The 26939-nt window shown below is 37.4% G+C and overlaps 2 protein-coding genes across 5 annotated transcripts in view; one reads left to right on the top strand and one right to left on the bottom strand.

The window, feature by feature from the left end:
* The window catches only part of LOC143445758 (voltage-dependent L-type calcium channel subunit alpha-1D-like), a 37398-nt gene extending 13349 nt beyond the window's left edge, over window positions 1-24049 (top strand). For 3 of the 4 annotated variants that reach the window (XM_076945065.1, XM_076945067.1, XM_076945069.1), the window contains exons 2-41: window positions 565-1078; window positions 2148-2253; window positions 2701-2840; window positions 3408-3517; window positions 3659-3811; window positions 4822-5015; window positions 5364-5467; window positions 5807-5967; window positions 7509-7587; window positions 7870-7896; window positions 8067-8227; window positions 8346-8503; window positions 9394-9461; window positions 9606-9816; window positions 9920-10170; window positions 10494-10652; window positions 10778-10963; window positions 11125-11262; window positions 11533-11691; window positions 11835-11953; window positions 12130-12259; window positions 12347-12505; window positions 12628-12829; window positions 13556-13714; window positions 13798-13908; window positions 15205-15294; window positions 15852-15974; window positions 17247-17404; window positions 18412-18583; window positions 18660-18787; window positions 19358-19557; window positions 19712-19813; window positions 19909-20060; window positions 20183-20299; window positions 20407-20543; window positions 20718-21086; window positions 21335-22024; window positions 22118-22193; window positions 22699-22838; window positions 23012-24049. In XM_076945065.1, the coding sequence (XP_076801180.1) occupies window positions 565-1078; window positions 2148-2253; window positions 2701-2840; window positions 3408-3517; window positions 3659-3811; window positions 4822-5015; window positions 5364-5467; window positions 5807-5967; window positions 7509-7587; window positions 7870-7896; window positions 8067-8227; window positions 8346-8503; window positions 9394-9461; window positions 9606-9816; window positions 9920-10170; window positions 10494-10652; window positions 10778-10963; window positions 11125-11262; window positions 11533-11691; window positions 11835-11953; window positions 12130-12259; window positions 12347-12505; window positions 12628-12829; window positions 13556-13714; window positions 13798-13908; window positions 15205-15294; window positions 15852-15974; window positions 17247-17404; window positions 18412-18583; window positions 18660-18787; window positions 19358-19557; window positions 19712-19813; window positions 19909-20060; window positions 20183-20299; window positions 20407-20543; window positions 20718-21086; window positions 21335-22024; window positions 22118-22193; window positions 22699-22838; window positions 23012-23111 (6713 nt within the window). In that variant the 3' untranslated portion in view covers window positions 23112-24049. The remainder of the gene's footprint in view (window positions 1-564; window positions 1079-2147; window positions 2254-2700; window positions 2841-3407; window positions 3518-3658; window positions 3812-4821; window positions 5016-5363; window positions 5468-5806; window positions 5968-7508; window positions 7588-7869; window positions 7897-8066; window positions 8228-8345; window positions 8504-9393; window positions 9462-9605; window positions 9817-9919; window positions 10171-10493; window positions 10653-10777; window positions 10964-11124; window positions 11263-11532; window positions 11692-11834; window positions 11954-12129; window positions 12260-12346; window positions 12506-12627; window positions 12830-13555; window positions 13715-13797; window positions 13909-15204; window positions 15295-15851; window positions 15975-17246; window positions 17405-18411; window positions 18584-18659; window positions 18788-19357; window positions 19558-19711; window positions 19814-19908; window positions 20061-20182; window positions 20300-20406; window positions 20544-20717; window positions 21087-21334; window positions 22025-22117; window positions 22194-22698; window positions 22839-23011) is intronic. The other variant, XM_076945066.1, reaches the window with a different exon arrangement.
* A 677-nt stretch (window positions 24050-24726) lies between these two features.
* Window positions 24727-26205, bottom strand: LOC143444910 (uncharacterized). Its single transcript, XM_076943702.1, has 3 exons — window positions 26192-26205; window positions 25513-25792; window positions 24727-24982 (listed from the first exon to the last, which is right to left on the bottom strand). The coding sequence occupies exons 1-3, from the start codon at window positions 26203-26205 to the stop codon at window positions 24923-24925; spliced, it is 354 nt and encodes a 117-aa protein (XP_076799817.1). The 3' UTR covers window positions 24727-24922.
* Window positions 26206-26939: the final 734 nt, after the last annotated feature.

Below are 26939 nucleotides of genomic sequence, written 5' to 3'. Positions count from 1 at the left end.
TGTATTCTTTTATAACTTACATAGGCTCCTTTCGCTTATGTTTGTTTCGTTTTGGATACTTTCTTGAATAGGCTGCCGTACTTTACTGTACAGTAAAACGTTATGTTTCTTAGATTTCAAACTATTGCAGTTTAATTTTAAAAAATGTAGGTGGTTGCAATAACAATATGGTTAAGTTCATCCAACTGAGTTTCTTTGCCATTAACTAACAATTGATAAAAAATATAGATTAGTTGCTTTTTAAAACCGGTTGTAGTCAAGCGGCTAAGTATTTACGCTCGCATGAGCTTGGTTCCACAAACATAGCGTTTAAAATAACAAATCTACAACCTTGTCCTAGGTTTAATCTAGTCTGCCTACTACAATTGCTTAGTCCTCTAACTGTTAATTATTTGTTCCCGATTAATTCATGGCCTTATAGAATAGCACCGTATCCCATAGAGAATGATTAACTCAATTGCCATTGCATCGTCAGCTATGGAATTTCAGTACTTGTCTCGCGGGATTTCTGGTCTTGTTTTTATGTGGGCGTTTTTCCTCTTTAATACTTGTCTCTTATCACAGGGCTGAATTATGAACCGACTACAGTTGGTTGTGAAGTTCCTGCTCGCGGAGGACTTAAACAGCACAATTACAGAACTACGGAAATCCAAGAGCCGAATCGACCTGAAGCTCGCACTGTTTCATTTGGTGGTACAGTTACATGTCAAAGCGAAGAAGATTCATACAGAACGTTCCACTTATCTACTGACTTAATTCAAGGAGCGAGTGCCGACACAACTGAAGAAAACAGCAAAACCGCTAACGGACTAGTAGCTTCATTAGCTGTATCTGTTGCCGCCGCTGGAGAAGGAGCTCCGCCTGGCAATCCTGGAAACTGTGGAGGAGCTAGTGGAACTATTCAGGGCGTTGACTGGAGTAAAGTCATTGTAGCTGCAAGAGATCAGTATAAAGTTATGCACGGAACGAGTAAGAAAAGGAAAATGGTTCAAGACATAGGAAAAGCCAAAACATCTCTGCTTTGTTTACCTTTGAATAATCCTTTTCGAAAGGCATGCATTAAAATAGTGGAATGGAGGTAGGTGGCCTTGTTGCATTATTTCATTTGTACAATGACCTTTAGTTATCAAATTTTACTCCTGACTTTGAATGGCTTATGTAAAATACCCTCACTTCCAACTGTACTTGCGCTTCATACTTTCAACGTTTGAATACTTTTTGTTCTGAAATAGTCTTTGATGCTATTGCTATGTTATGACAAACGTTTGCTAATGCTCATACTGTCTCGGAGAACATATTCAAAAACAGTAGACAGAATTACTTAGTAGGATATGTAAAAAGGACATGTAGTGCAACATGCATTAGAAATAATACAATAACGGTAATGATTTGAAATTTTTTCTGTGGTTGGTTAGTGACTAGATGAAGCTTAAATCGAGAAAGGATTCTGGTAATAGCATCACTGGTTTATTAAGATTTGTTTCTGGAAACTATAAACCTGATTCTAATAAGTGACATTTATGTTGTATGTGATCTTGTGGAATAATATTAACCTACATTTGATTGAAAACACGAGCAAATTTCAGAAAACTGAAAGATAGTCTAGAAGTGCAGTGGCCACCGACGGCAAATGAACGTTAAATATTCATAAAAAGCTGAGACTTAAAAAATACTTCGCTCCAAAAAACCGCAGTCACTCCGTCGGTTACTTGCAGCCTTGTTCTAAATGAGATCGAACAGCTGTACGAAAGGAGGTGGCTAGCCACCGTTGCGCATTTAATTGTCTGCATTTGACGACTGTATACTATACATATACTCCCCTGTAAGTAAACGTTATTGAGTAACAAACAAAGCTTCACTTATCTTTACTTACAACCTCTGCCATTTACAATTGATAGTTTAAGATTATTTGCGTATATGCTGACGAAAAACACAGATATTAAAGCTTGTAGTTATAGCAGCACGTTAAAACATGTTGCAGTAAATTCTTGCAGAAATAACTACCAAGAAGCAAAGTAATTGTATATATTTATTGCGGTTATCTTGCCGTCAAGTATATGTATATAACCAAAAGTTACAAACATCCTATAGAGATCAATACAGTATACTTGGAGTGGTTGCAACTAAAGTAGATAAATGCTTTTCAGGCCTTTTGACATTCTTATATTAATGACCATCTTCGCAAACTGTGTGGCTCTTGCCATCTTCATCCCGTATTCCAATACTGATGCAAACAAAACCAACGAAATACTGGTACAAGTTTTGATTATTTATGTTTTACTCTAAAAATAAAACTTTGAAAATTGTTTTAATCGCTTTCAATTTGTTGCAGTTCTTCTATAAAAAAATTTGTAAACATTTATGAAATTGGTATTTTTTGTACCTTAGCTTTGTACCTTATTAACTGCAAATATTGTTTTATAAACATTTGGAGATGTTTATGTGTGTATAAATCTTTATAACAAAGAAAAACTGTTTCGAAAGTTTAATTCCTGCTGTCAATATACTTGCATACTGAGGAATTTCTGTGTGAAGGTTGTAGAAACCGTGACTGCCGTTCCAGTCGTAGAAACTTTACAGAAGCATTCCGCTCGTATACACTGCGTCATGTTTCAGTGCCGCTTAAAGAGTTACCAGCAGTGACAAATAACGCTTTATCTGCCATTTGTTATTACAAACAGATAATTTTACTTTTTTCAGGAAAAGGTGGAATTGTTTTTCCTTGGCATATTTACCGTGGAGTCAGTTCTGAAAATTATAGCTTTCGGTTTTATATTTGATCCAAATGCTTATTTGCGAAATGGATGGAATCTTCTCGATTTCGCCATTGTGGTGGTTGGGTAAACGAACAGAAATTTTAACCTTTAAAAATTCTTTTGTGTTTTGTCCTAATTCAATATTATGTTAGGGATAGGAAATGTAGACAGAATACAGTATTTAGACAGCAACCGCTTAGTGTTGCGTGTATTTACTGATATTGATCGATTTATGATTTACGGCTTGTCGATGTAATCGGTAATGCGGTAATGTAGCCTTTGAGTAAATATAAGAGCTATATTTGCGTACAATAACACAATGTTATATGAAAGCAAATAATGTATAAATGTTTGTTTCTAGAATGTTAGTAAAAATCTATCAATTATAACTTCGCTTCCACGTGGATGTAATCGTAACTCGAAACGTTTTATAAGCTGTTATTTTCGCTCACAATAAATTTGCTGCTTTTATGTAAGAAATGCATTGCGAGATCACCTAATTACACTGTGTTACATTTCAAAGCATGCTATACATACAAAGGGCTTACTTTAGGTTTATTACCATGTGTCGATTGTCAATTAGCTTGCTGATGTTTGTCTGATTTCTCGTTGACTGACACATCCTATGATCCTAATCTTTAACCTTTGCAGGTTGTTCAGCTTAGCATTCGAATTTGCCGAGGTTGGAAGTGCTGATAAAGTACGTGCTCTCAGAGCTTTTCGTGTTCTTAGGCCCTTGCGCCTCGTTTCTGGCGTGCCCAGTGAGTTTTTCTCATATACTTGATATTCAGCCCACTTAACCTAATGTAATAATTAATGACGTATGTCATCGTTGCATAAATTCATAACTTTGCACTGATATTTATGTTGATGTTACCGTTTCGCATGTTTTTCTTTTACAGGTCTGCAGGTTGTAATGAACGCCATTCTTCGTGCCATGTTACCACTGTTGCATATTGCACTTTTAGTTATTTTTGTAATTATCATATATGCCGTAGTTGGACTGGAAGTGTTTAAAGGGAGATTGCATAACACATGTTACAAGAATAGCACAGGTAGGTTATTTTCAACGTGTAAACTAGGTATGTGAAGATATGAAAAAAGCTTGGGCTCGTGAGAACCAGTGCTTTTGATTTTACTGTTTCTTAATACCCGAGCCGAGCCCGAACGTATGACGTCGTAATAAAACAAGAAAATCTGTTTAGATTTGAAAGACATTTAGTTGTACTGTTGGTATACCATGTCCAGAGTACACACGTTATCATGTTTGGTGTTTGTTGCAAATTTGTTTTAGTATTTGACAAACACAAAATGTGAGATCGATTATTTCAGGAACATAAACTAGTAGTATATCGTATTTACTCGCGCGTGTAAGTCGTAGGTTCCTAAAATTAATGAGTCGAAACATTGAACGTGATACGCGTGATAGTCAGCCCACCACATACAAACCACGTGACCGCTACACAGCGAGTGTACTATCAAGTGCTGGTAGCAAATAATGCAACTATAGAGGAAGTTTGCTGATTGACGGGTTGTATTTAATTCAGGTTGACAAGTATTGTACTTTTTCTACCACGTATAGGCTATACAATACACATTGCGCATGCATAATTTAAATGGAACAATTTTCTACTTTGTAGATTTTCTGTTGGATTCTTAATGGTCTTTTTTCTCGTTTAATGATTTTTCGCTATACATGCTTATTGCTGACTGCAGGAGAAAAATTAACCGTTACCACAGGGTCAGCACGCTATATACAATAATTGTGGAAATAGCTAACTTTGTAGTGATTGACAGCAAATCTTGCAGAGCAATATAAATCTTCAAGTTACTTTGAAACGAATTCTCTGCCAACAATATACTTCTTGTTTATTTACACAAACAGTTAGCGTTCGCATAAATCTGGGAGTGAAGCTCGGGCTCATGAATACACATAAAATTGGTGATGTTCGGGCTCGTGGTCGGCGCATCTCTAATACAAGCTATTACATTTGAATTTATAATTTTCCGTGCGATGATCGGCATATCGTCGAGATTGTTTCAACACTTTGAACATACTTTGAAGGGGAAAGAGAGGACGACCCGGCACCATGTGCCATGCTAGGAGAAAATGGGAGGCAGTGTGCTGAAGGCTATTACTGCGCTGGCGGTTGGAAAGGCCCGTCCAAAGGCATTATAAACTTTGACACATTTTATTTTTCGGTCATAACCGTCTTCCAGTGTATAACTATGGAAGGATGGACTGATGTGCTTTACGATGTGAGTCAAGAAACCTTTTACTCGTTTATTATAATGTTTCAGCTATTTTACGAGGATGTCAATCTTTTTAATTAACTCAAATGCGGCTATTCTCGACATCCTAACGGGAGTAGTAGCTCGCATCTGTCTTTCGACACTTTAACTTTGATATGGTGATATACTGCGTGGCATCAGCAATAGCAGCGATCGGAAGCTTCGAGAATGAAATTTTATATTAACCTTCTTTAATTCTTATATACCGACTCTCATAAAAATACTGTGCTGTTTTATTTTTGTGCGATACTAATATTTGGAGCAATTTTAGCAAGTATAATAGAGTGAGATAATTCTCCTAATCTTTGTCGTTAGGTAAACGACGCTGTAGGGAGCAGCTTGCCCTGGATTTATTTTGTGTCTCTTATAATCATTGGTTCCTTCTTTGTCATGAATCTTATTCTTGGTGTCTTGAGCGGGTGAGATATAGTTTATAGTAACTTTTCTCGTAACGTTGCCAAAGTATAAGCTATCCACAGATGGGTCTTATGCTTCCAAACAGACCCGAAGCCAAAAATTCATTTGAAGCCTTGAAATATGCCCGAAAATCAACTTTACTGAATGAATCAAAGTCATCTTTTGATACCGTCATTAAGTTTTTAGCACTCAGCGCGCCATGCACATTCGTTTAAAAAAGGCTAAAAGGCGAACCCGACCAGAAAAGCCCCGCCCGACTTATAACTCTGTATCCGCTAAACAAAAAAAACAGTGGTATTTATTTCTGCGTTTAAATTTTAATTTTCTAATCTAACTGACAGGGAATTTTCAAAAGAAAGAGAAAAGGCTAACGCTCGTGGGGAATTTCAGAAACTCCGTGAAAAACAACAATTGGATGAGGACGTGAGAGGATATATGGATTGGATCTCGCAAGCAGAGGATATTGATCCGGATAACGATGAAGATGAGATAGCAGAGAACCGTAAATACTTTTCCTCTTTTGATATCTGCTGTCTTCAGACTGGGTGATTTCTTGTGTACAATACCACTTAATACCCGCAAAGTTGATGATAAAAATTTTTGCTCTGCGGTGCTTTTCGTCGGCAGAATAACTGATGGTTTAAAGAAAAATTAACAACTATTTTTATTAATTAATTAACAATTATTTGGCGGTGTAAATTAGCTTTTGAAAACAACTTGTAGCAGACTCTTCACTATACAGATGGAACTGGGTATCGTGCATTGTCCTTGAAGAGTGCACTTTTTGCGTTTTTTGAAACTGATTGAAAACCTATAGATCTTCTGCGGAATTATCAATATCAGCCTATCATCTGTATACACCAGGGCTTCCCAAACTTTTTTGCTCGCGACCCCTTTCAAACTTCTGAAGTTTTCCGCGACCCTTCACGTTTAAATTGATAAGCAGTGCAAAATATACATTAGTCATTAGTGACATTTATTGAGATGCAAAGACTGAATTCAAGCCACCAGTACTCAAAGCCTACTTACTACTTTACACATATGTAGGCTACTGCAAACAAAAAAGCACACACATTTATTCAGTGTGATTGGTCCGACTGCTTTCTGCTACAAAGCAAGTCCAGCCGTGGCTCAATATCTGTTAATGCTGGTCTCAAGGCGGTTTCTATGTTTATTAGGCTGGAAGTATATTTTGTTTTGATTGTATTTTGTACTTCGTGTAAAATTGGTATACGCTCTGCGACCCCTGAAGTTCGTTACGCGACCCCTTGCGGGGTCGCGACCCCCAGTTTGGGAAGCCCTGGTATACACTATCCGTGGTGGACAATATCGGTTGAACGACCAAACGAGTGTTATTAGTGAGCGAAATGTTGCATTGCGTGCTGCAGAAAAACTTCGCAACATCGTTTAAAACTGAAGCAAGCGTGCAGTTAGAAAACTTGTTTGGCTAATTTTTCCCTCGCGGGACGGCTGAAAAACCGACGTTATATTTTCTCTTCTACCTTACCGTAATTGGCAATAGTATACTTCGTCCCTTTGTAATACTATGCCCTCCGCCTGCCACAAAACTTGATGAAATGTTTCATGTCTGCTCTGATGACGTCAGATCAATTACAATGCAGTAACGGGACGCGTCACCAGTTCGAAATAGCAGTAATACCTTGAGCAGCTTTCGTATTTCCCACACCGCTTGTCCGTTATACTTAACCACCTAATTTCCGTTGTCTGGTCGAACTCTGGTTGCAAAATTCTCTTTTATCCTTTTTATACTTCATCGTTTAACCGCGCATTATATAATATTGAATTCCTTGACATGTATAGTAGTATAATTCTGCCTTATATTTGAATGATGAGCTTCACCGTCGCATCACACCACCGCTAGTGGGTGATGGTATAGGTGACTTAATACTCGAGTTTTATGCTCGTGTATGTTGATATCATTGATAGCTTTTTTAGTTATAGCCAATAATAATGCTCAATCACGGAAGCCTTATGCAGTACATCGGGCAATATCTAATTTAAGCAAATATTCCCTGTATTTAGACCACTCCGACGGGTATGAAGATGCCAGGAGCGAAGATACTGCTGCCCAGGCCGACGAAAATTGGTGGCAACAACAACGGTACTAGACTACTTCTGTTGCATATTGCTTGGAGCTTGCTCTTGCATAAACGTCATGGAATAGCTTTCACAGTAACTTTTGAGTTAATCAAAGTGTTTGATAAGGTTTTGAAACATGCATGCTTGTTGTATTTGGCTGATCGGGATTTCAAACGTTATAGCAGTTACCGGTAACCGCTTTTGTATGTTTTTTGTCATTGCACTTTTATTTGGTTGTCACTCAACGCATTTCACGACGCCATTATCAATTTACCATAAATCGGTTGTCATCATGTATCCATAGAAAGAAGCTTTGCAAGACATGCTACAGGTGGGATACCCGCTCATACCGTTTTTAAAGCAATGTCTGTTTATTAAATGTGTTATGTCATTTATTTTCTAAACCGTTTCTACGTTGTTTATTTGATAAATCAATTTCATAGTAAACATATCTTACATTTATTCATTTTCTAACTCTGTTAAGTTTTATTTTAAAATTAGTAAAAGATGGAAGCGCTGGAATCGCAAATCTCGTCGCCGTTGCCGCCTAATAGTAAAATCCCAAGCCTTTTATTGGCTGGTGATTGTGCTAGTTTTTTTGAACACGCTTTCATTGGCAACTGAGCACTATTTGCAGCCGGATTGGTTAACTAAAGTGCAAGGTACTGTTCGAATTGACGCTATTTAATCGGCAGATTTCTGTGTAGATAAATGCCCGGAAACCACATCGGTTTACCTTGTAACGACACAATTTATTATGTAGTTGAATTTGTGTCGTAGAACTGTCGAACAAAATTCTGTTGGGCATCTTCACTCTAGAAATGTTGTTGAAGATGTATGCACTTGGGGTGCAGGTTTATTTCGTATCTCTCTTTAATCGATTCGATTGCTTTGTCGTGTGTGGAGGAATCGTCGAACTTGTTTTAACTGGAGCTAAGGTAAGTTGAGTTCCATACAATTGAGAGATTATATAAGGCACATCTGGTTTCCCTGGAGAGAATATAGTCGATCAAATCACAAAGTCGTTCGATTCCTAAATCTTCCAGAAAATAATAATTTGGCAATTTAATTGAAGTTAAGTTTGTGGTGGCCTGAGATTTCTGTTTTGCACTTGATGAACAAAAAATTGTCAAACTTCAGCAGGGATGAAACCACCATATGTTTACCCTATGGCCTATAGACATGGTAAACGGATCGTTCCTTGCAAAAAATATGTGATGCTAACTTATCAGCTTTGTGAAGGTTGGCCAATAGCTCACATGCCTTCTGCAGTAACAAACTTGAAATTTTGGTAGTGAAATTGTGGCAGCGCTGCTTCAGTATTTAAAGTTTTGTTGTTAAGTTCAGCTGAACGATCTTGTAAACTCTATGATCCTGCTAGCTCGAGGAAGGTATGCTTTCACATTCGTTTATAGCTTCTGGTTTAAATCAAATTACCATTGTGCGTCATTGTGACAAAAATAAAATGCAAAGCTACCGTTTTACTGTCATGCCGTTTCGAAATACAATATTCTTAATTCAACTGCTTGTTGCATTGGCGGCATTTTAAGGATTTTGTTGTTCTTAAATGTATTGGGTGTCACTGGGTGATAGTGTGAAAGAACATGATCAAGCTTAGCAGCTGCGATCACGTAATCAAACTTTATACTGCGTCCTTCTTTACATTTTCGCTTAGCGTATTCAAAGAATATAGAGACCATAGGATTTATTCCTTGTTGCTAGTGAAATAATTCTTGTGAACTTAATCACAAATTTAAATTTTATACTTATGTTATAATTTTCTTTTGAGACTTATGTAGCGTATTGCATGACATTTTTTACATCGAAGGTAATGGAACCTCTTGGTATCTCGGTGTTAAGATGTGTCAGACTCCTTCGAATATTCAAGATGACCAGGTATGCATTGCCTTGTAGATGTTGTATTTATGGTAATTTAGAAAGTTTTTAAGTCTGGGACTAATTGCTTACAAAGACATTTCTTCACACTATCTCCCTGATACGTGAGAATTTATGTACTTTGAACAAAGTTTGTTTCCACAGATACTGGAACTCTTTGAGCAATTTGGTCGCTTCTCTGCTAAACTCGATTCGTTCAATCGCGGGACTTCTTCTTTTGCTGTTTCTTTTTATTGTTATCTGTTCATTACTGGGGATGCAGCTTTTTGGAGGTCGATTTCAAACAAATAAAGAAAAGAGAGTTATTCGATCCAACTTCGACACCTTTCTACAGGCCCTCCTAACTGTGTTCCAGGTTAAAAAAACAAGCTTGAGCTTGAACTCAAAGTTTAACTTGAAAAAACAAATTTGAAGTGTTTTGTCGCATAAAATTCTCAATGTTCTGTAATTATTTTTAGATTCTCACGGGAGAAGATTGGAATGTTGTGATGTATGATGGAATTGACGCTTACGGTGGGGCAAATAGTTGGGGTCTGTTGGTATCTATTTATTTTATCACACTCTTTGTTTGTGGAAATTATATACTTCTAAATGTCTTCTTGGCCATCGCTGTTGACAATCTTGCGGATGCTGAGAGTTTGAATATTGCTCAAAAAGAAAAAGAAGAAGAAAAAAAGAGAAAGAAAACACTAAGACTAAAGAAGCTTAGGTTTGGAAAGCAACAGTTTTGATATACTGTATACAGTCGGAATGTCACCGATAAATTAATTTCTTCATGTCCTTTTATGTATAGTCTTTGATAAAATACAACCTTCACAACTTCAAAAAAGGAAAAAGCTACGGTTTTTTATTAGATTCATACTTTTCATGTTATATCACCCAAATTCATTATTCCATTTGATACTAAAATCAGTTCAACTGTAAATAATTATCATTCAAAACAGCCATCGTTACAAACGTGGTAAAGGCTAAAAATATGTAGTATGGGACATTGAACATTTTAAAAACTGCACTGTTTGTAATTTTTTGTAGAAAACTATTTAAAAAGAAAGAGACAATCAGCATTGATAATAGTGGCGTGCAAGAGACAACCGACGGAGTCTTTACAGATGATATTGCTGCATCTAACAACGACATTCCACTCCAGCAACTAAGAAGCCTCTCTCTTGAACACATAAAGCCGGAAGTCAGGTATATTATAAGTAAACGATATCAATAGGATTTATTCTATTATATGCATGTAGACTATCGAAAATTTTGTGTCGTATGTAATATGTTTAAATTAAATTACAAGGATATGTTTCTTGTTTTGTAAGAATCGAGGTAACTGAAGCATCTGAAACTAATTCGGATCGACATCTTCCGGATCAGAGCGATTCTGAATCAGAGCCCGAAGTTCCAATTGGTCCGAGGCCTCGACGTTTGTCGGAGCTTCATCTTCATGAAAAAGCGACTCCTATGCCGCAAGCAACGTCATTTTTTATCTTCACAACAACTAATCCGTGAGATTGTGTCATTTTTTAAAAATAGATTTGCTCTACTTTTTTACAGATTTTAAAACACCCATTAATAAATCCTGATGATACACACTCTGGTGTAACGACCGAAATTTGGATTTTTATGAAAAAACTTTAAAAGTTTCTTCTTTTTAATATTTTTTTAGAATTCGAAAGTGGTGCTATTTTATTGCCAACAACAGTGTTTTCAACAACGGAATTTTTGTCTGCATTATGCTCAGTAGTATTTCACTTGCCTGCGAAGATCCAATCAATCCTGACTCTTACTTAAATTTTATTCTCGAGTAAGAATTTCATTTTTGAGGGTTATCTATATAGCCTATACCAAGCTTGCTACTGTTTATTGTTCACACTACTTTTACAAAAATTATTAAAGTAAAGATAGTGCTATGTAAAGACATCTTCAAACCGCTGATGCACAGCTAATGAGATAACATTATACAGTATTCTTATCTAAACGTAATTAAGGAAAAATGTTGTTTTGCATATAAAAGAAGAAACTTTTGAAATACAATTAGGCTCGTATTGACCTCACGTCATTGATTTCATAATAGGCATTTTGATTACGTTTTTACTGGAATATTTGCTGCCGAAATCGTCATAAAGATGATTGCTTACGGAGTGGTTCTACATAAAGGATCATTTTGCCGCAACTATTTCAATCTTCTTGATTTACTTGTAGTTATCGTTTCAATAATCAGCATCTTTGGAAAGTAAGTTATGATTTGTGAGTTACATAAAATATCTTGAAACGTGAAGCTTCTTAGATAGCAACGTGATTTTCTATAAGCTATGCCTTGCACCACCAATATTGGAATATTACCGGAATTCATTTTAGATAATTCTTTGTTGTCAGTTCGGAGACCATTTCGGTGATCAAGATACTTCGTGTTCTTCGCGTTTTGAGACCGCTTCGTGCTATCAATCGAGCGAAAGGCTTGAAACACGTCGTTCAATGCGTTATTGTTGCCATTAGTAAGTTTAAATACAAAATAAATACAACGTTATATTATATGTCAGAAAAGAGTTGACAAAGACGATATTATAGCGATAATAGCTATAGTATACCACGCCACAAGTATGATCAACCGCTGAGGTTTAGTCACTGTAGGCTACAATATAACTATGTAAATAAAGCAACTACAATACAGGTACTATTGGCAACATCATCGTCATCACCACCTTACTTCAGTTCATGTTTGCCTGCATTGGTGTGCAGCTGTTTAAAGGAAGGTTTTACTCTTGTACGGATGGTAGGGTATTAACCGAGGAAGAATGCCAGTAAGAAAATCTATTTATGCAATCTCTCTTTGCTGACATAAAAGGTGTATGAATTGATTCTATAAATGCTATGTGTTTTGTTATCAGCGGTATATACGTAATATGGCCTACGGTGGGTGACGATAAACATCCGGAAGGTGCTGAAAATGGTGAACGTCTGTGGATAAACAACGATTTTCACTTTGACAACGTTATGAACGCCATGCTCGCCTTGTTTGTCGTGCAGACATTTGAGGGTTGGCCCGGGTGAGCGATTAGCTGGTATTTCCGGAATGTTATGTGAATCTAACTTATTATTTTCAATCCCAAGCATTCAGAAGCATGCAATTTAGAGCATTCTTACAAGTACCTCCTTGTAATGCTTTCAGGCTTTTATACAAGTCAATTGACTCATGGAAAGAGGGTCGTGGTCCAGTCTATGGTTCCCGGCCGGCTGTTGCACTTTTTTACGTCGTCTACATCATCGTGATCGCTTTTTTCATGATGAATATTTTCGTCGGTTTCGTCATCGTTACATTTCAAGAGCAAGGAGAAAAAGATTACAAGAACTGCGAACTTGATAAAAATCAGGTAAAGTATTATACCCTGTCAAAGGTACATATGCTTTTGTGTCTTAGGAAATGTCAATGTAAACTTCGGAATATTATAAACTTGCTGGTGTAGTTTGCGGCAATTTATGTATCCGGGTTAGGGGTATCCATGATCTGGACATTTTTGAAAACTTTTTGTTTCTGATGTTTTTTTGCCAGATGCGAAAACGTTTGCTAAACAAATTATCCCGGTATAATGATTGTGTTGGCAACACAACAACAATAGAATCATTGGATATTACAACTGTGCTATTTGTAGTGTTGCGCTTTTGTAGGGTTGATCATTGGTTGAAAATCAATCTCTTTCAATTTTATTTGATTTCTAAGTAATGTAGAAAGAACCTATTGCGCATAAGAATGTTCAATTTGAGCAGCAATGACTTGATTAAACTTAATTAATTTCCAGATTATCTAAAGAACTGAGCTTGTATCGTTGTACGGGAATTCCTAGATTTTTGGGAAATTGCTCAAAATCTTCGGTGCTTTTGAGGCAGTTTGCAAACTCTTTTTTTGCTATTTAATTTTTTTCGCATGTTGCACGGGAAATGTAGCAGAAATAGTAAGTTTTCAAAAGTTTCCAAAGTATGGACATTTCTGATTCGAGGCTTACTTTGTGTACAGTATGATAGATAGTACCGAGGATACATCTTAGCCAAATTTTTGCGTGAAAATAATATTTTAAACTGTTTTTTTTTCTCTACCAAAGAGGCAATGTGTCGAATATGCATTGAAGGCGAAACCAGTACGACGCTATATTCCGAAAAATCCTTGGCAGCATAAGGCTTGGTTTATTGTCACTTCATCGTACTTTGAGTACTTCATTTCGGGCTTAATATTTGTCAATACGGTTTGCCTCGCTATCCAGGCAAGTGGCAGTTTGAATTTAACATTTGCGATTTAACTTTTTAAAGCATTCAATTGTAAAGGCGGTTTTTGTTTGCCTTGCAGCACTATCAGCAGTCTCAGGATTTGACTACAATTCTTAACTACATGAACCTGGTTTTCACAGCCGTCTTTACGTTAGAAATGATATTTAAACTAATTGCCTTCAAACCAACGGTAAGTCTTCATAAAATATTTTTAGTGTTTGTTTACTACCGTTTTATAGGATATTAATAAGTGTATAATTTGCCCCAATTCAAGGGATAAAATTAGCCTGTTAAAATTATGTTTTAGTTTGATGTTTACATCTGGTATATGTTCAATCAAAATGCCGTTCTGGGCGAAAAATAACATCATTTTATGAAGGCCGCAAATGAAATAACTTGTTATAAACATTGACATTGTATGCATAAATACATATGCAATATGTATACCAATACATCTTAACAAAGCTATAGTGGGTGCTTCGTTCTGAAATAAAATCGTTCTATTTTGGTCACTTCTCATCGTCCAGAGTTATCTGGGCAACTCTTTGCTGCTTTTCAAAATTAAGACTATACGTAGTTGTCGTTATACTGCGCATACATAACAATGAAAACTTTTAATAAGGCCGCACAAAACCTTCAACTGGCCCCTGGTTGAACGTAGCTGGTCTGCACTGTCCAATATCTATTAGGTAAATACATTACACAAATACCTTCAAAATCAATGGTTCTCAAACTGGTGGTAGGACTATTAATCCCCTTAGTTGGAGTAATAAAGCCGTTTCTGGAGGTAACAAGACCCTTGCTTAGGGTAATAATTTTATGGAGAGAAATTCAGTAAACTTATCAATAACAATAAAAAACAGTTGTATAATACAGAAGAAATGAAGCCAATATCTGCTGTAATTTCTAAGCAAGTTACACCGCCAAGATTTGTTTGACAATTATTAATTTTCGTTAATCATTATTAATTAATTGTTTTTTCCATTAAACAATTGAAGTGTTCCAAAATGTTTTCTTTCGTTAGCTTTACATACAGTAACTGAATCGGAATAGAATAGGGGTAATAGCACACTATCGCACCATTGCGGGGGTAACGATACCAGAAGGTTTGAGTACCAACGTTCAAGATGCTTTTATCTACAGGGCTACATACACGATTTGTGGATTTTTTGTCTTAGTATAGTGATAGGCAGTGTGGTTAACATTTTTCTCTCAACAATGTTTTGCTCTGAATGAAACTGTCTTCTTTTTAGGAACCAGATTTTTTGCCAGAACATTCGATGCAAATTTTTAAATGTGTGATTATTTTTTAATTCCCGAAATGAACAAAACTGGCGCTACGCAAGGAAAAACTTTGCTTCAAATCCTGATCGAGATAGCCAAAGTTTATATAATACTGTAGTTTGCTAGATATTATACGCTTCCAGTATGTTGTACCATATTTTATTTATCTGCATGCTTTCATAGTTTCTCTTTTCTACGTTAGCATTACTTTACCGACCCTTGGAACATCTTTGACGCAATCATCGTAGTTGGTAGTATCATTGACGTCACTGCAGCCAAAACAAGAAGCTCTGTAAGTTGGTCTGACATCGTCATTATCAAATAGCGTGATATGTGGTTGGCAACTAAAATCACACACTTTAACATCGCACTAATGTTTTTCCGACATTTGCTTATTTCGCAAATGCCTTTATGAACACCAAATTTTTCACGCAAAATCGCTCTATTTTGTAATGGGATACATTGCTAAAGAAACATTAAATCCATTTCGGAACTAAACCGTACTCATAGGTTATTTTACTTCATTACGATTTCTAAACTTTCATCCAAGTGCTTTAGCGTATTGCATCTTTTTCTAATCTGTTACCTAAACACTAATTAATTATTTTTTAACTAATCTGCTGTTATGACTTCCGCTGATTTTCATTTCAAAATTCTTTGCATTGTTGTTGCACGTACATGACGAATAGATGCATTTGCATTTTTTGGAATTACCGTTAAAATTAATAATAATTGTAACCGTAATACATGTTGATTTTGTCCATCGGTAATTTTTATTTTTGTTCTTTTGTCCATTATGACAACTCTACTCTCAGGTTTATAACTGGCTTAAAAAGGTTCTACATTTAGGGCGACGCGAAAGCATTCAGCATGAACTTCTTTCGACTCTTTCGAGTTATGCGTTTGGTAAAATTACTCAGCAGGGGTGAAGGTATACGAACACTCTTGTGGACTTTCTTGAAATCTTTTCAGGTATGAGATATGTTTGTTATAAATTTTTCTACGTCTTTTTGCAGAGGACTTCGTTACACTTATTTTTTATGAGAAACTTTGGACTGGGGCTTCAAACCTTTAGTTTTTGAAGTTTTACACAATAATTATACCGTAATAGCTTCATGCAGAATTTCTTATTTATTTTAACATATGTTTGCCATCACCCTTAGGTGAGTGAGCAAGGGCCGAACTGACCGTTTTCAGTTATATGTGAATGACAAAAATCAAAGTAGCTGTAAAATCTTTGAGCAAAATCTTTTTTATGCACGTCGTATTTGAAGGAAAAAATGTAAATTATAACTTATAAGAAATCTAATTCTGGTAGACTTAGTTGCATTTCACATAGCTAGTGGTAGCAAGAGCAGGTATAAACATTGTATTGAAAGGCTAACTTGTTTCAAACGTTTGTCATCAGAGCATATAGGTTAAAATGAATTGTTAATAGACGGTTGATTTTGAATATTAGTCTACAGCAGGCATGCACAACATACGGCCCGCGGGCCGCATGCGGCCCGCGAAACCTTTTCGTGCGGCCCACGAGATATTCCGTGATTTCGCTCATTCAGGCATTTTCTCCACGGTTACAGTTACATAATCAACGAATCCGATGCTTTACCGCCGATAAGCGTTAAAAACAACTAGATACTGTACTGCGAGAGGCAACCGTCTCTTGACAGTAACCATCTTCTCAATAATATCTCTTATTCGACGGTTAATCGGTCACATTATATAAAGTAGGCTACACGTTAGTTACAACAATGTTAGCACGCGGCCCGCGAAAATTTTTTTTCCCTAAAACGGCCCGTGTACTGTTTTGAGTTGTGCATGCCTGGTCTACAGTATAAATCAGTATACGTGTGAACGATTGTGTCACTAGGTAAGAGCGTGTGACAGACAAAACCAAAAGTAAGGATAGCAATAATGAGGAATAAGAGCACAATAAGTCTCCAATGGCGTTAGGCGCAAAATCAACTTTCTGTGGAATCTAAGAAGTTTTGCGAGAAAGGAGGTGCCGTTTTGTTGAGCGGTGGGTTGACTTACTGCAATGTTTATACTTGTGTGTAAACATTGCCCCTTATTGCTACCATTGCGATGACAAAAGATAATTTCTTTTATTTGGACCGATACCCTCACATGTATGGTTTTCTGGAGGGAGTCCGCTACATTTTCTTACAAAGGGCTTGTTTTATAAAATGAGTTTATCTTTGAAACTGTCAATAGTTAACCTAACTTCTGTTGGTTTTTAAACAGGCCCTCCCTTACGTCGCTCTTCTCATTGTGCTTCTATTCTTCATTTACGCTGTGATCGGGATGCAAGTGTTTGGCAGAATTAAGCCTAAGGATGATTCGGAAATTAATAGAAATAACAGTTTTCAAACATTTTTCCAATCCGTGCTTCTACTCTTTAGGTAAGTTCCACTATAATTAGTTTTTAGTTGTGCTTGCAATATTGGGATGGATTCAGTTTGTTGATTACAGAATGACGATTTCAAATGTTAATATTAACATTAACTGAAATGTTTCTTATTCGCTTTTTATTTTAAACCGAGTATTATGCATGGAAATTACTATTTCACCAAAAATTGGTCATTCGCTGTTGTTGAATATAAGTTTTTTAGTTATTTAAGTTAGATTAGATGCGATTTTGGGTTAAGCCTTTTTTCGATTTTACAGATAATGCAATAAATTTGAATACTTTATGTTATGTTAACGTTAAACTTGGAAATATCGATTCAAACTTGGTTGTTTAATACGAATTTCAGTCTATATTACTGACAGTCCTTCAAGGTACAAGAAGATAAACGTAAACGATCGGGCCTGGGCGTCCATTAAAGCATTGTTGATAAACTTACCAACAATACCATGCATGTAATTTGTCTCCATAGTTGCGTGGCGTAAACTAATTCAACTTAGAAAATTTCCAGTTCGGACCGGAATCCATGTGCATTGTGCTCACTACAATTGATGTCTCAGATGTTATTGTAAACGCTGAGGTTTATTTTGCTTTTGTTAGTTTCTCCGACGCGTTTCTTAAATAATTGGATTCGATATTTTTCACATACGAAGCTACTTTTTGCAGTTTCTTGTTAACCTAAATTAAATTTTTATTACATGTAGTAACCTAAATATTCCTTCTAATCTAAGTATAACTAAGCTAGGTCTAAGCTAAAACCTGAATAAGCTAGGTAGTTAACTTTTTGCATGCCCATTCTCCTAGCACCTAACGTAACGACTGCGTGCTCAATTTAAAATAAGATAGTCACTCTCTTAGATTTAAAAAGAAGATATACCTCTCTTAATAGACCAGCACATTAGCTGGACCCTGGCGAGACATTTGCCGTTAAAAATCACGGGTTGAAACGCGTTCATTGTGTATGGTGTGATGTTTATATCTTGACCGGTTTTATTACGTTAGATGTGCTACGGGCGAAGCTTGGCAAGATGTAATGTTGGCAGCAACTTGGGGAAAGGAGTGTGAAACCGTACCTGACTTGAATGGAACCGGTTTTGTGACTCCACAGTATGACTGTGGAAGTAACTTCGCCTATGCTTACTTCCTGTCGTTCTACATGCTTTGCGCTTTTTTGGTAAGTGATAATCTCATTTGTGATTGCAATTCATTGCCATCAGCAATACATCGTTTTACCAACTTATACTTTTTAGATTATCAACTTATTCGTGGCTGTCATTATGGACAACTTCGACTATTTGACTCGAGATTGGTCCATATTAGGACTACACCATTTAGACGCATTTATAACCGCTTGGGCTGAGCAGGATCCAGAGGCAACGTAAGATGATTACCATAAATATAAATAACAAACAAAAGTGACGAATATGGTTTTGTACGCCGTATAGAAAATGTGACGTTTATCCAAATTGTTTGATTCAAATTTGTTTCTGGTTTAAAATATCGAACGTATAGTCATTAATTTAAACTTGTAAAAATTTCTATATAAATTTCATGCAAATTAGCATTTTTATGAAGATGGAGGTGGTCTTATTGTTCTTGAAAGGGCGATTAAACTACATTAGAAAAATGAATTAAAATTTTCCAGATGCCGCCGGTTAACTTTTAGCCGAATAGATTAATTGAAATTACAGTAACGTTCGTTTATAAAATCCTTAAACGGAATTAGGTGGTCTCTTTTGTAAATTTTTTAGTGTCTCTTAATTGTATCTTGGTTACAGCATTACCATGGAGAAATTTTCGACTGGTAGTGAAGTTTCCGTTGACAACTTCATTATCGTTTTTAGTTAATCGATTATTATAAACAACGCTAAACACTTTGATAATATCTCATAAATTTCCGACCCGTTAAAACTTGTTAGTTCCTGACAAGGGTTTTATTGATTTATAGAGGCCGTCTTAAGCATTTGAACGTCGTCAACATGCTTCGTCGCATTCAGCCCCCGTTGGGATTCGGCAAGCTATGTCCGCAGCGAATGGCTTGCCGCAGATTGGTGACAATGAACATGCCGCTTAACAGCGATGGCACTGTCATGTTTAATGCAACACTTTTTGCACTCATAAGGACTTCCCTTAACATAAAAACAGAAGGTTTGTGAATGTATGTGGCTGATGACGGATAAAGTAAAGTTCAATCAATGAGTGTAGGCTGTTTGGAAATCATTTTGTCAGTATATGAAATGAAAATGCTGTTTATACTTGATTGCATTTAGTAGCCTATATTCACATATTTTCTTAATTCCAGGAAACATCGATCAAGCCAATGAGGAACTCAGAGTTGTTATTAAAAAAATCTGGAAGAGAACTTCTACAAAATTACTAGATCAGGTCGTTCCTCCTGCCGGAAGTAAGTCTAACCAATCATTTCTTGTCGTGTATAAGACGTCAGCGTTTGATAAGATTAACAGGATAAAGATAAAACCAATGAAACTTTTGTTTCAGATGACGACGTGACAGTTGGAAAGTTTTACGCCACCTATCTCATTCAGAATTATTTCCGTAAATTCCGAGAACGCAAGGCAGCTGCGAAACTCGCCGATGCTAAAGGAAACAAGCTGGCCAACGTGAATCACAAGGATGTAGTTAGCTTAAAGGTTTGCTAGCAGCGCACAAATATAACTTATGTAACTTACACGACTTACTTTTCACTCACATGAGTTTTGTACAACTTGGTAAAACCGGAACCGTTTACACAGAAACATTTGTTATTTGTTAGGCGGGATTGCGAGCATTGCAGGAAGCAGGTCCACAACTTAAACGTGCCATCTCCGGAAACCTAGCTCCGGACGAAGAAGAAGGAAGTGCTTCTGCAGATGATGAACCCGGACACAGGGTACGGAAGTAAAACATCAATTACAGAAAAGCATTTCGTTGCTAACACACATTTTCTTTCTATTACTTAATGATGATTCACTTGTCCATGTTTTACGCTTATTGCAGAGGCGACACAGTTTGTTCGGTATGTTGAGGCGACATAGTAGCGCTTCCCCATCTTTATTGGCAAATCGAAGACCACTCAAAGTTGAAGATAATTCCAAGAAACGACACAGTGGAAGGTTTTTAGCCACATCCCACAGGTTTATGCTTTATTTAATTACTTTACTTTGTTTAACTTCCTCAATATCTCACTAAGCTTTCTTATACTGGTCATCTTGCAACTTTTGTGACGCTTACGCCAATGTGATATGCGTTAATATTGTTAACTATTCACATATCATTCTTCTCTAAATTTTTTAACATTTCAATCTCAGTCCAATGACAAATGAATTGACGCCAAAATCCATGTGCAATGTTGTTATTGATGCCTACCAAGCTCACCTCTCCGACTCTGCCACAAGCGATGAGGAAACTCTCCGAAGATCGCGTCGTTCGTCTACATCAACTGAAGGAAATGTAACTGACGCAGCGACCGCCACGAACCCAGAAAACAAACACAGCGCGCACAACCGTGCTGCAGTCACGAATGGAGAAAACGTAAATCTGAACAACTCCTCTTCCAACTACAGCTTTTCCAGCTTTCCCACCGAAGACGAGCTGGATTCTGTCGAAGAAACGTACCCTCAGCAAGAAGCAATAGGTTACTATTGTCAGCAAACTGCATATCATAAACCTGTCGACAAGTAAGTGAAATAACGCAGATATTTCATATTAGGAAGATTTATTGTTGAATAACAAGTCGTTTGCGTAGTTCACTACAGATATCTAACTAAGTTCGTATAATACAGAATTTGAAAAAGTGTCCATTTTTTGCATTTATATTACTAGTAGCCAACCAAATAGTATTAATATTTCTGCCAATAACGTAATATTCAACCACTTTAAAATTACGTTTCGATATCAAATACTTGCATGACCTTAATATTTGTAGATGTGCAAGAAAAAAGAATCGATGGAAAGATCAGGACACCTACGTTTGTCAGAAGGCGTCAGTTCTGTATCCGTTGCTGCAAGCATCAACACAAGATGATGAAACTGACTGCGAATGTCAAGAGCGATCTTTTAGATGTGACAAACAAAGTCCTCGTTACAACAATCCGTCCACATCTTGTACATACTGTGACGCCACTCTGTCTACTCTTACTCGTCAAACGTGCATGCAGTGTACTTGCGAAAGCTGCCAGTGGAATAGTAGGACTGACGGATATACGAACATACCGATCACAGTAGCAGAAGCATCTAGTTTCGACAGTGATTATTATGACGTAGACTACAGGTCAGATTTTAGGACTAAAAACCATGAAAGTGGTTTTCATGAACCTTTATTGGAGTCGACCGTAGGTGACATCAACGCTGTGAGCAGTCTACAAGCCGGTTCGGCATTCTCACGTCCTGGTCAGAAACGCTCGACAGCCCGAAGAATTTTACCAGCTCCTCCGCTTCCATCCAACAAGCGCACTTCAACTTCCTGTTTAAATCAAACAGATGATGGCCTTGTAGTACCTAACTTTCAATCTCCGCAAAACAATCATAAACGAATGTCCACGCCCTTAGTAGATTTGTCTGGTATAACTGTTCCTGAGCCAGATCAACATGCACAATCGGTTTCCTTGAACAACAGGTTAGTGTGAACAATCGGTTAAGCGGTTAAGGGTTTTGCTTAATATTTAACAAAACTCTCTTATTGCATTTTTGATAATATTATTTTGCACAGATCGGTAAGCACACCAAATATTACTTGTGACCATAACCACCAACCGCTTGTTCAATGTGCTGATCTTATAGAGCAGGTACGCTTTTGAATTTACTGCATATTAGCATTGTTAGCAGCACAGAATTTTTCACATAGCTTTTTAAGTATGAAATAAACTATTATACAAAAATCGATGGATCTTATGCATAAGCATAGTCTACCTTTATAGCATGTATTGAATAAATTTTAACTTCACAGCGGTCGGTTAAAAACTGGCAATCACTGGGTCAGCATCCTTTTACTTGCACAGATGTAAAGTGAAACCATAGTCTGCTCGCGTACTGTATATTGAAACAGCAGTATATATCGCTCACTGTTGGGCATCTTCGATCTCGACCATGTGTGGAACGATTCTAAAATGATACACCATGAAGAATGGTTCTACGCATACTCCAGCATCAAGCCTGTAGATGCCCAATTGTGGAAGAAATATATTTCTGTTTTAATACAATACGCACCAGCTGACTCAAGTTTTTCATTACATCTTTTGGTTTGTGTGTATGGACAGGACTTTGTTTTGCGTAACCGTCATATAATTTCAGGTATTCGTATCAGAAGGGCTCCAGTCATTAGCCACCTGTCGTGCGTGTGTTGCTGCAACTACGCTTGAGCTTGCTGGTGCATGCGACTTGTCGCTGGAAGAACTGAATAATGCAGCATCGGCCTACGCGTGTAGCAGCTGGTAGGTTTGCTTTTTACTCAGAAGATTTTTTGCATTTTAGCTTACAGTATAACTTGCAGCGTTTCCACAACCATAATGAAACTCAAATCATTTGTTACTTTTCCGGAAGTGAGGATCTTCAAATTTTTGGCTTCAACAACTTACGTTTTTCTCTTATTCTTACTTCGTTGCAGTCACCGCTGTAGCAACAACGATTTTGTGGATGACCGACCTACATCTTCTCGTGATGCTTATTTCGATAGGGTTAACTGTAATAGTCAAGCAGAAAAGTAGGGATTTTCAACTTTTGCAAGAAGAATAATGTTAATAATAAAGAATTGGATCCAGAAGTGGAAGATGAAATCATCGATTTTCTAAAGATTGTCAGTTAACGATCGGAGGATTTGACTTTTCCTGGTCTACATCACATGGTGATGTCAAAGGGAGCAAACTGATGAGAGTTGCTGATCATCAGGAGAAGATAATAAAAAAATAATCATTCTTCTTCTACCTAGCTGCCGTTTTAGACTATACGTGCAAGCTGCGCTCATAAGTGTTACAATTTGAAAACAAGCTGTTCAATTTGTCACTCGTCCAATTGTTCTCTTAAATCATTTTGCACCCGCGGTTTTAATCATCTACTGTGCTATTTAACTTATCATTGCACGTTCGTTGCTTCCTGTCAGGCTTCCTCAACTACATAAAACCATTCACTTGCTAATACATGTAAGAGCAACTTTCTCATTTTTGCCTATTTTGTTTCACTTATCATGTAAGCTTTTTTGAAGCGCATAGATATATTTCGGAAGTTCAGCCCAGCAAAGTTTGTGTCTTATATGTGCTGATATGAATGTGTGCTTGCCCAGCATAAATTGATCATTTATTTGCCATTTCAAATAACTCACTCTGTAACTATATGTGTCATGATGTTGGCCGAAACGATACACAAAAAGCATGATTACACGCGCTGGGCCAAACAGTATGCCAACCTGGTCAGATGACTTGGGCCAGCGCAAAAACGGCTCTACTATAATTGACCCACAATTGTGAAGGCTTTTCTGTACTTTTACTGTAAGTTCCGTCTTGCCCGTTATCACGCCTTTCATTGTGACGCTATACGTCTTTGCAACCTGCAAAAAACTCTGATCACGTGTGAGTTTGTCCTCGTCATGAATAGGCTATATCCTTTGTTTAAGATTGTTTGAAGTGATCTATAAAATTGAAAAAAAATACTCGAAACTTGTGGATTTCTGTGGAAGTTAACAGGTGACGAAGTTGGTCGTGACCGTGAAACTTTGCGGTATACCATACTGATTGCCATGACTCAGTAGCTACAATACCAACATGACAAAGGGAGTGATACATATCAAAAGTTCGTTTACGAAAAGTGGCTGGGATGATTGGATGTGTGACGCCTTGGCTCACATCGCAGTACAATATCCCATCCCGGGAAATGGGAAGTTCTTCAATTTGCAGTGAGCTTTTTTCCGGAACAAACAAAAAGGCTTGAATGTCAGTATCAGTTCGTTGTGCTGCGGCTATTTTAGCATAGTCAATCGGTTTCGGGAAATGATTCGAGGGCGAAACAAGGTTTAAGTGATCTCTCGATAAAGCATCAGGGCACACATTGTCGTCGCCAGATACCGTGTGAATCTCATCGACCCACTGCGAAATGGATGCAAAATTGCGTGTGCGCTTCGTATTCGTGGTGTCATGGTTATTCAAAATTGCTCGGGCAGCAGCTTTATTGTCGGTGTGCAAGAGTAATTTATCAACCGAAATCTAGTTTCGAAAATATTTTAATGCTAACACAAGGCTCAGTAGTTCTTTATCCATAATGCACATTTTACATTCACGGTAATTAAATCTACGAGAGAAAAATCCAAGTACCTGTAATTTATCACCAACTTTCTGATGTTGACACGCCGCTGCAGCATCATCACTGACATCGGCGTAAATTGCCATAGTTGTGTTTTCAAGGGGTAAACCCGTAAGCCAACATGACAGCATCTGCCAACAAGCGTTTGGAATCGTGGAAAGCCTTTTCCGCTTCAGGTGTCCATGGAATTTTGCTCCGCTGTTGTAAGCGTTTCGTAAAAAGTAAGTCAAGGGCGTCGCCGCTTCGGCCAGCTTTGGGACATTAGTGCGGTAATAGTTGATGAGTCCTAAATAAGACTGTAACTTTCGAAAAAAGGTCGTCCATTTTTGCCTGTTCATTTATCGATAAATGAGGCAAAACCGCGATAGCATTGGCAATCTATCGTGGTAGCTGGCGATAAAAAGCTGCCTAACTTAAATTTCGGGAATAGCTTTATCTAACTGGGAACGTATTCTCCGTAAAATTATGCTGGGACGTTCTGACGAAGATGATGTGACATCAACACAACCATTAAAGTTGGCAGAGGGTGATGTGGCATAAGCGCTAAGTAACCTCTTTTTTTAAACGCCGTAAATAAGTGGGGGATTATCTAGAAAATCAGCAATGTTAGCTGTTCCTGAATTAGGCAGGGTAGTAAGGACAGAATGTAGCCTACTCCTCATTACGGGTCCCATTATAGCAAGAGAAATTAGCTTCGGCTGTTCTATGAATATCGTCCTTAGGAAATGGAGATAAGAGCTTAACACCGGGTTGTAAAACTTCTTTAGGTGCACTATTTCGAGGGGTAGAATTGTAATATTTTGAACGAAAACTTACAATTTTGGAAGTATGGCGTTCCTGTCCGTCTGAGTTGTCTCGGGAAATTCCAACACTGTCGTCTTCCTCGTCGTTGGCACGGGAATCATTGCATTCCGTCACTGATGAGTTCAATGGCTTCACTGCTTCTTCGTGATCAGAGCCAGAATGGTCAGAGGCTGGAGAAACGTTTCCATCTAGGAAAGGATGTAGGGATATCCCCGGTCGCGCGTCTATTTGCTCCTGACCACACTGAGGTGTGGGTGGAATTGTCCGGTTTTTTAGCGACCTCGGATTTTGTCTTTGAATGAACGATTTCGTTCGTCATAGAGCTGGATTGTTTCTGAGGGGTAAGAAGTTCACGCAAAACTACTTTCGTCTTCTGTGCTGTCGTCGGTTGTGAACGTCTCAAAATGGGTTATGGTACTGCTCTTGAGATCACCAGTGTGTTAATTGGGCGTGATGTTAGGGTTGATTTTTATTAATATTTGCTTGATCGATTGTTCGCTAGTCTGACTCCATTGATAGCGCTTTTATTAACCCCTGATAGCCAAGTTGAGCATCACAGTACCAAAGCCAAACTGTCAATGTCTTGAATATTCATATTGATTCTAAACGAAACGGTTACTGCTTTCAGAGCACAGAAAAGAGTTGCATTCAGTAGATTGTTTATACTCGACGCAACAATATCAGAACTAACGTGTTGAGCGCCATAGTACAAAGGACGTAATTCGGAAGTAATAATGTGTTGTGTATAGCCTACTAGACACGGCCAAAATATAGTACAGCACGAAATAAAGCACTAACAACATTATAATATCATCAGATCTGCACGGGAATTCCGTAGGAATAAAAGCTAATTATGACAATTAGCACAGTGGGAAACAATTAAGGAGGGTAACCTACCCTTTACCAAGGCATAACTATACTTTATCTGCGCAACCACCTTGTTTCGCATTACACACTCGAACGAAATTGACACTGTCACAAACGGCATCGTGCGAATTGACGGAATGTCTGCGTCCTAGACCATTGGACAATCTACCAATTTTTGCGAACATCTAATTTGCTGGGCTTCACCGCGATAGTGACTCTTTTCCTCGCTCGTCGGGTAATGATACCAATCCAATTGCTCCGCTCAAAGATTTTCGTCCTAGCAAATAACAAAGTCTAACGACTGAAATCAATACAGCAATGTTTCCCAAATAGCAACTGGTCCGCTGCCCAGTTTAGGTAGGTGTGAGAGGAAGTATCTTTTCATTTCTCAGTGAGAAATTCTCACCAACTTGCTAAACAAATTTTAAAATATTTTTGTTTTGTGAGAATGTGTAGGCTACTTGGTTGGAGTACTATTAGCGGGTTTAACTTTCCTTCTTGATACTTAATGAAAAGAGTAATACAAAATTTAAAGAGTTTAGTTTTAGTCTCTTTGCTTATCCACCTCTGGG

Source organism: Clavelina lepadiformis, chromosome 2 (assembly GCF_947623445.1).
Source record: "Clavelina lepadiformis chromosome 2, kaClaLepa1.1, whole genome shotgun sequence".
In the NCBI taxonomy this organism is placed as follows: Eukaryota; Metazoa; Chordata; class Ascidiacea; order Aplousobranchia; family Clavelinidae; genus Clavelina; species Clavelina lepadiformis.
This window is presented reverse-complemented; position numbering and strand designations above follow the sequence as displayed.

Coding starts and splice junctions, on each gene's coding strand:
- LOC143444910 (XM_076943702.1), bottom strand. Junction 24,983..25,512: donor AACGCCATACTTCCAAAATT/GTAAGTTTTCGT, acceptor AGTCTTATTTAG/GACTCATCAACTATTACCGC.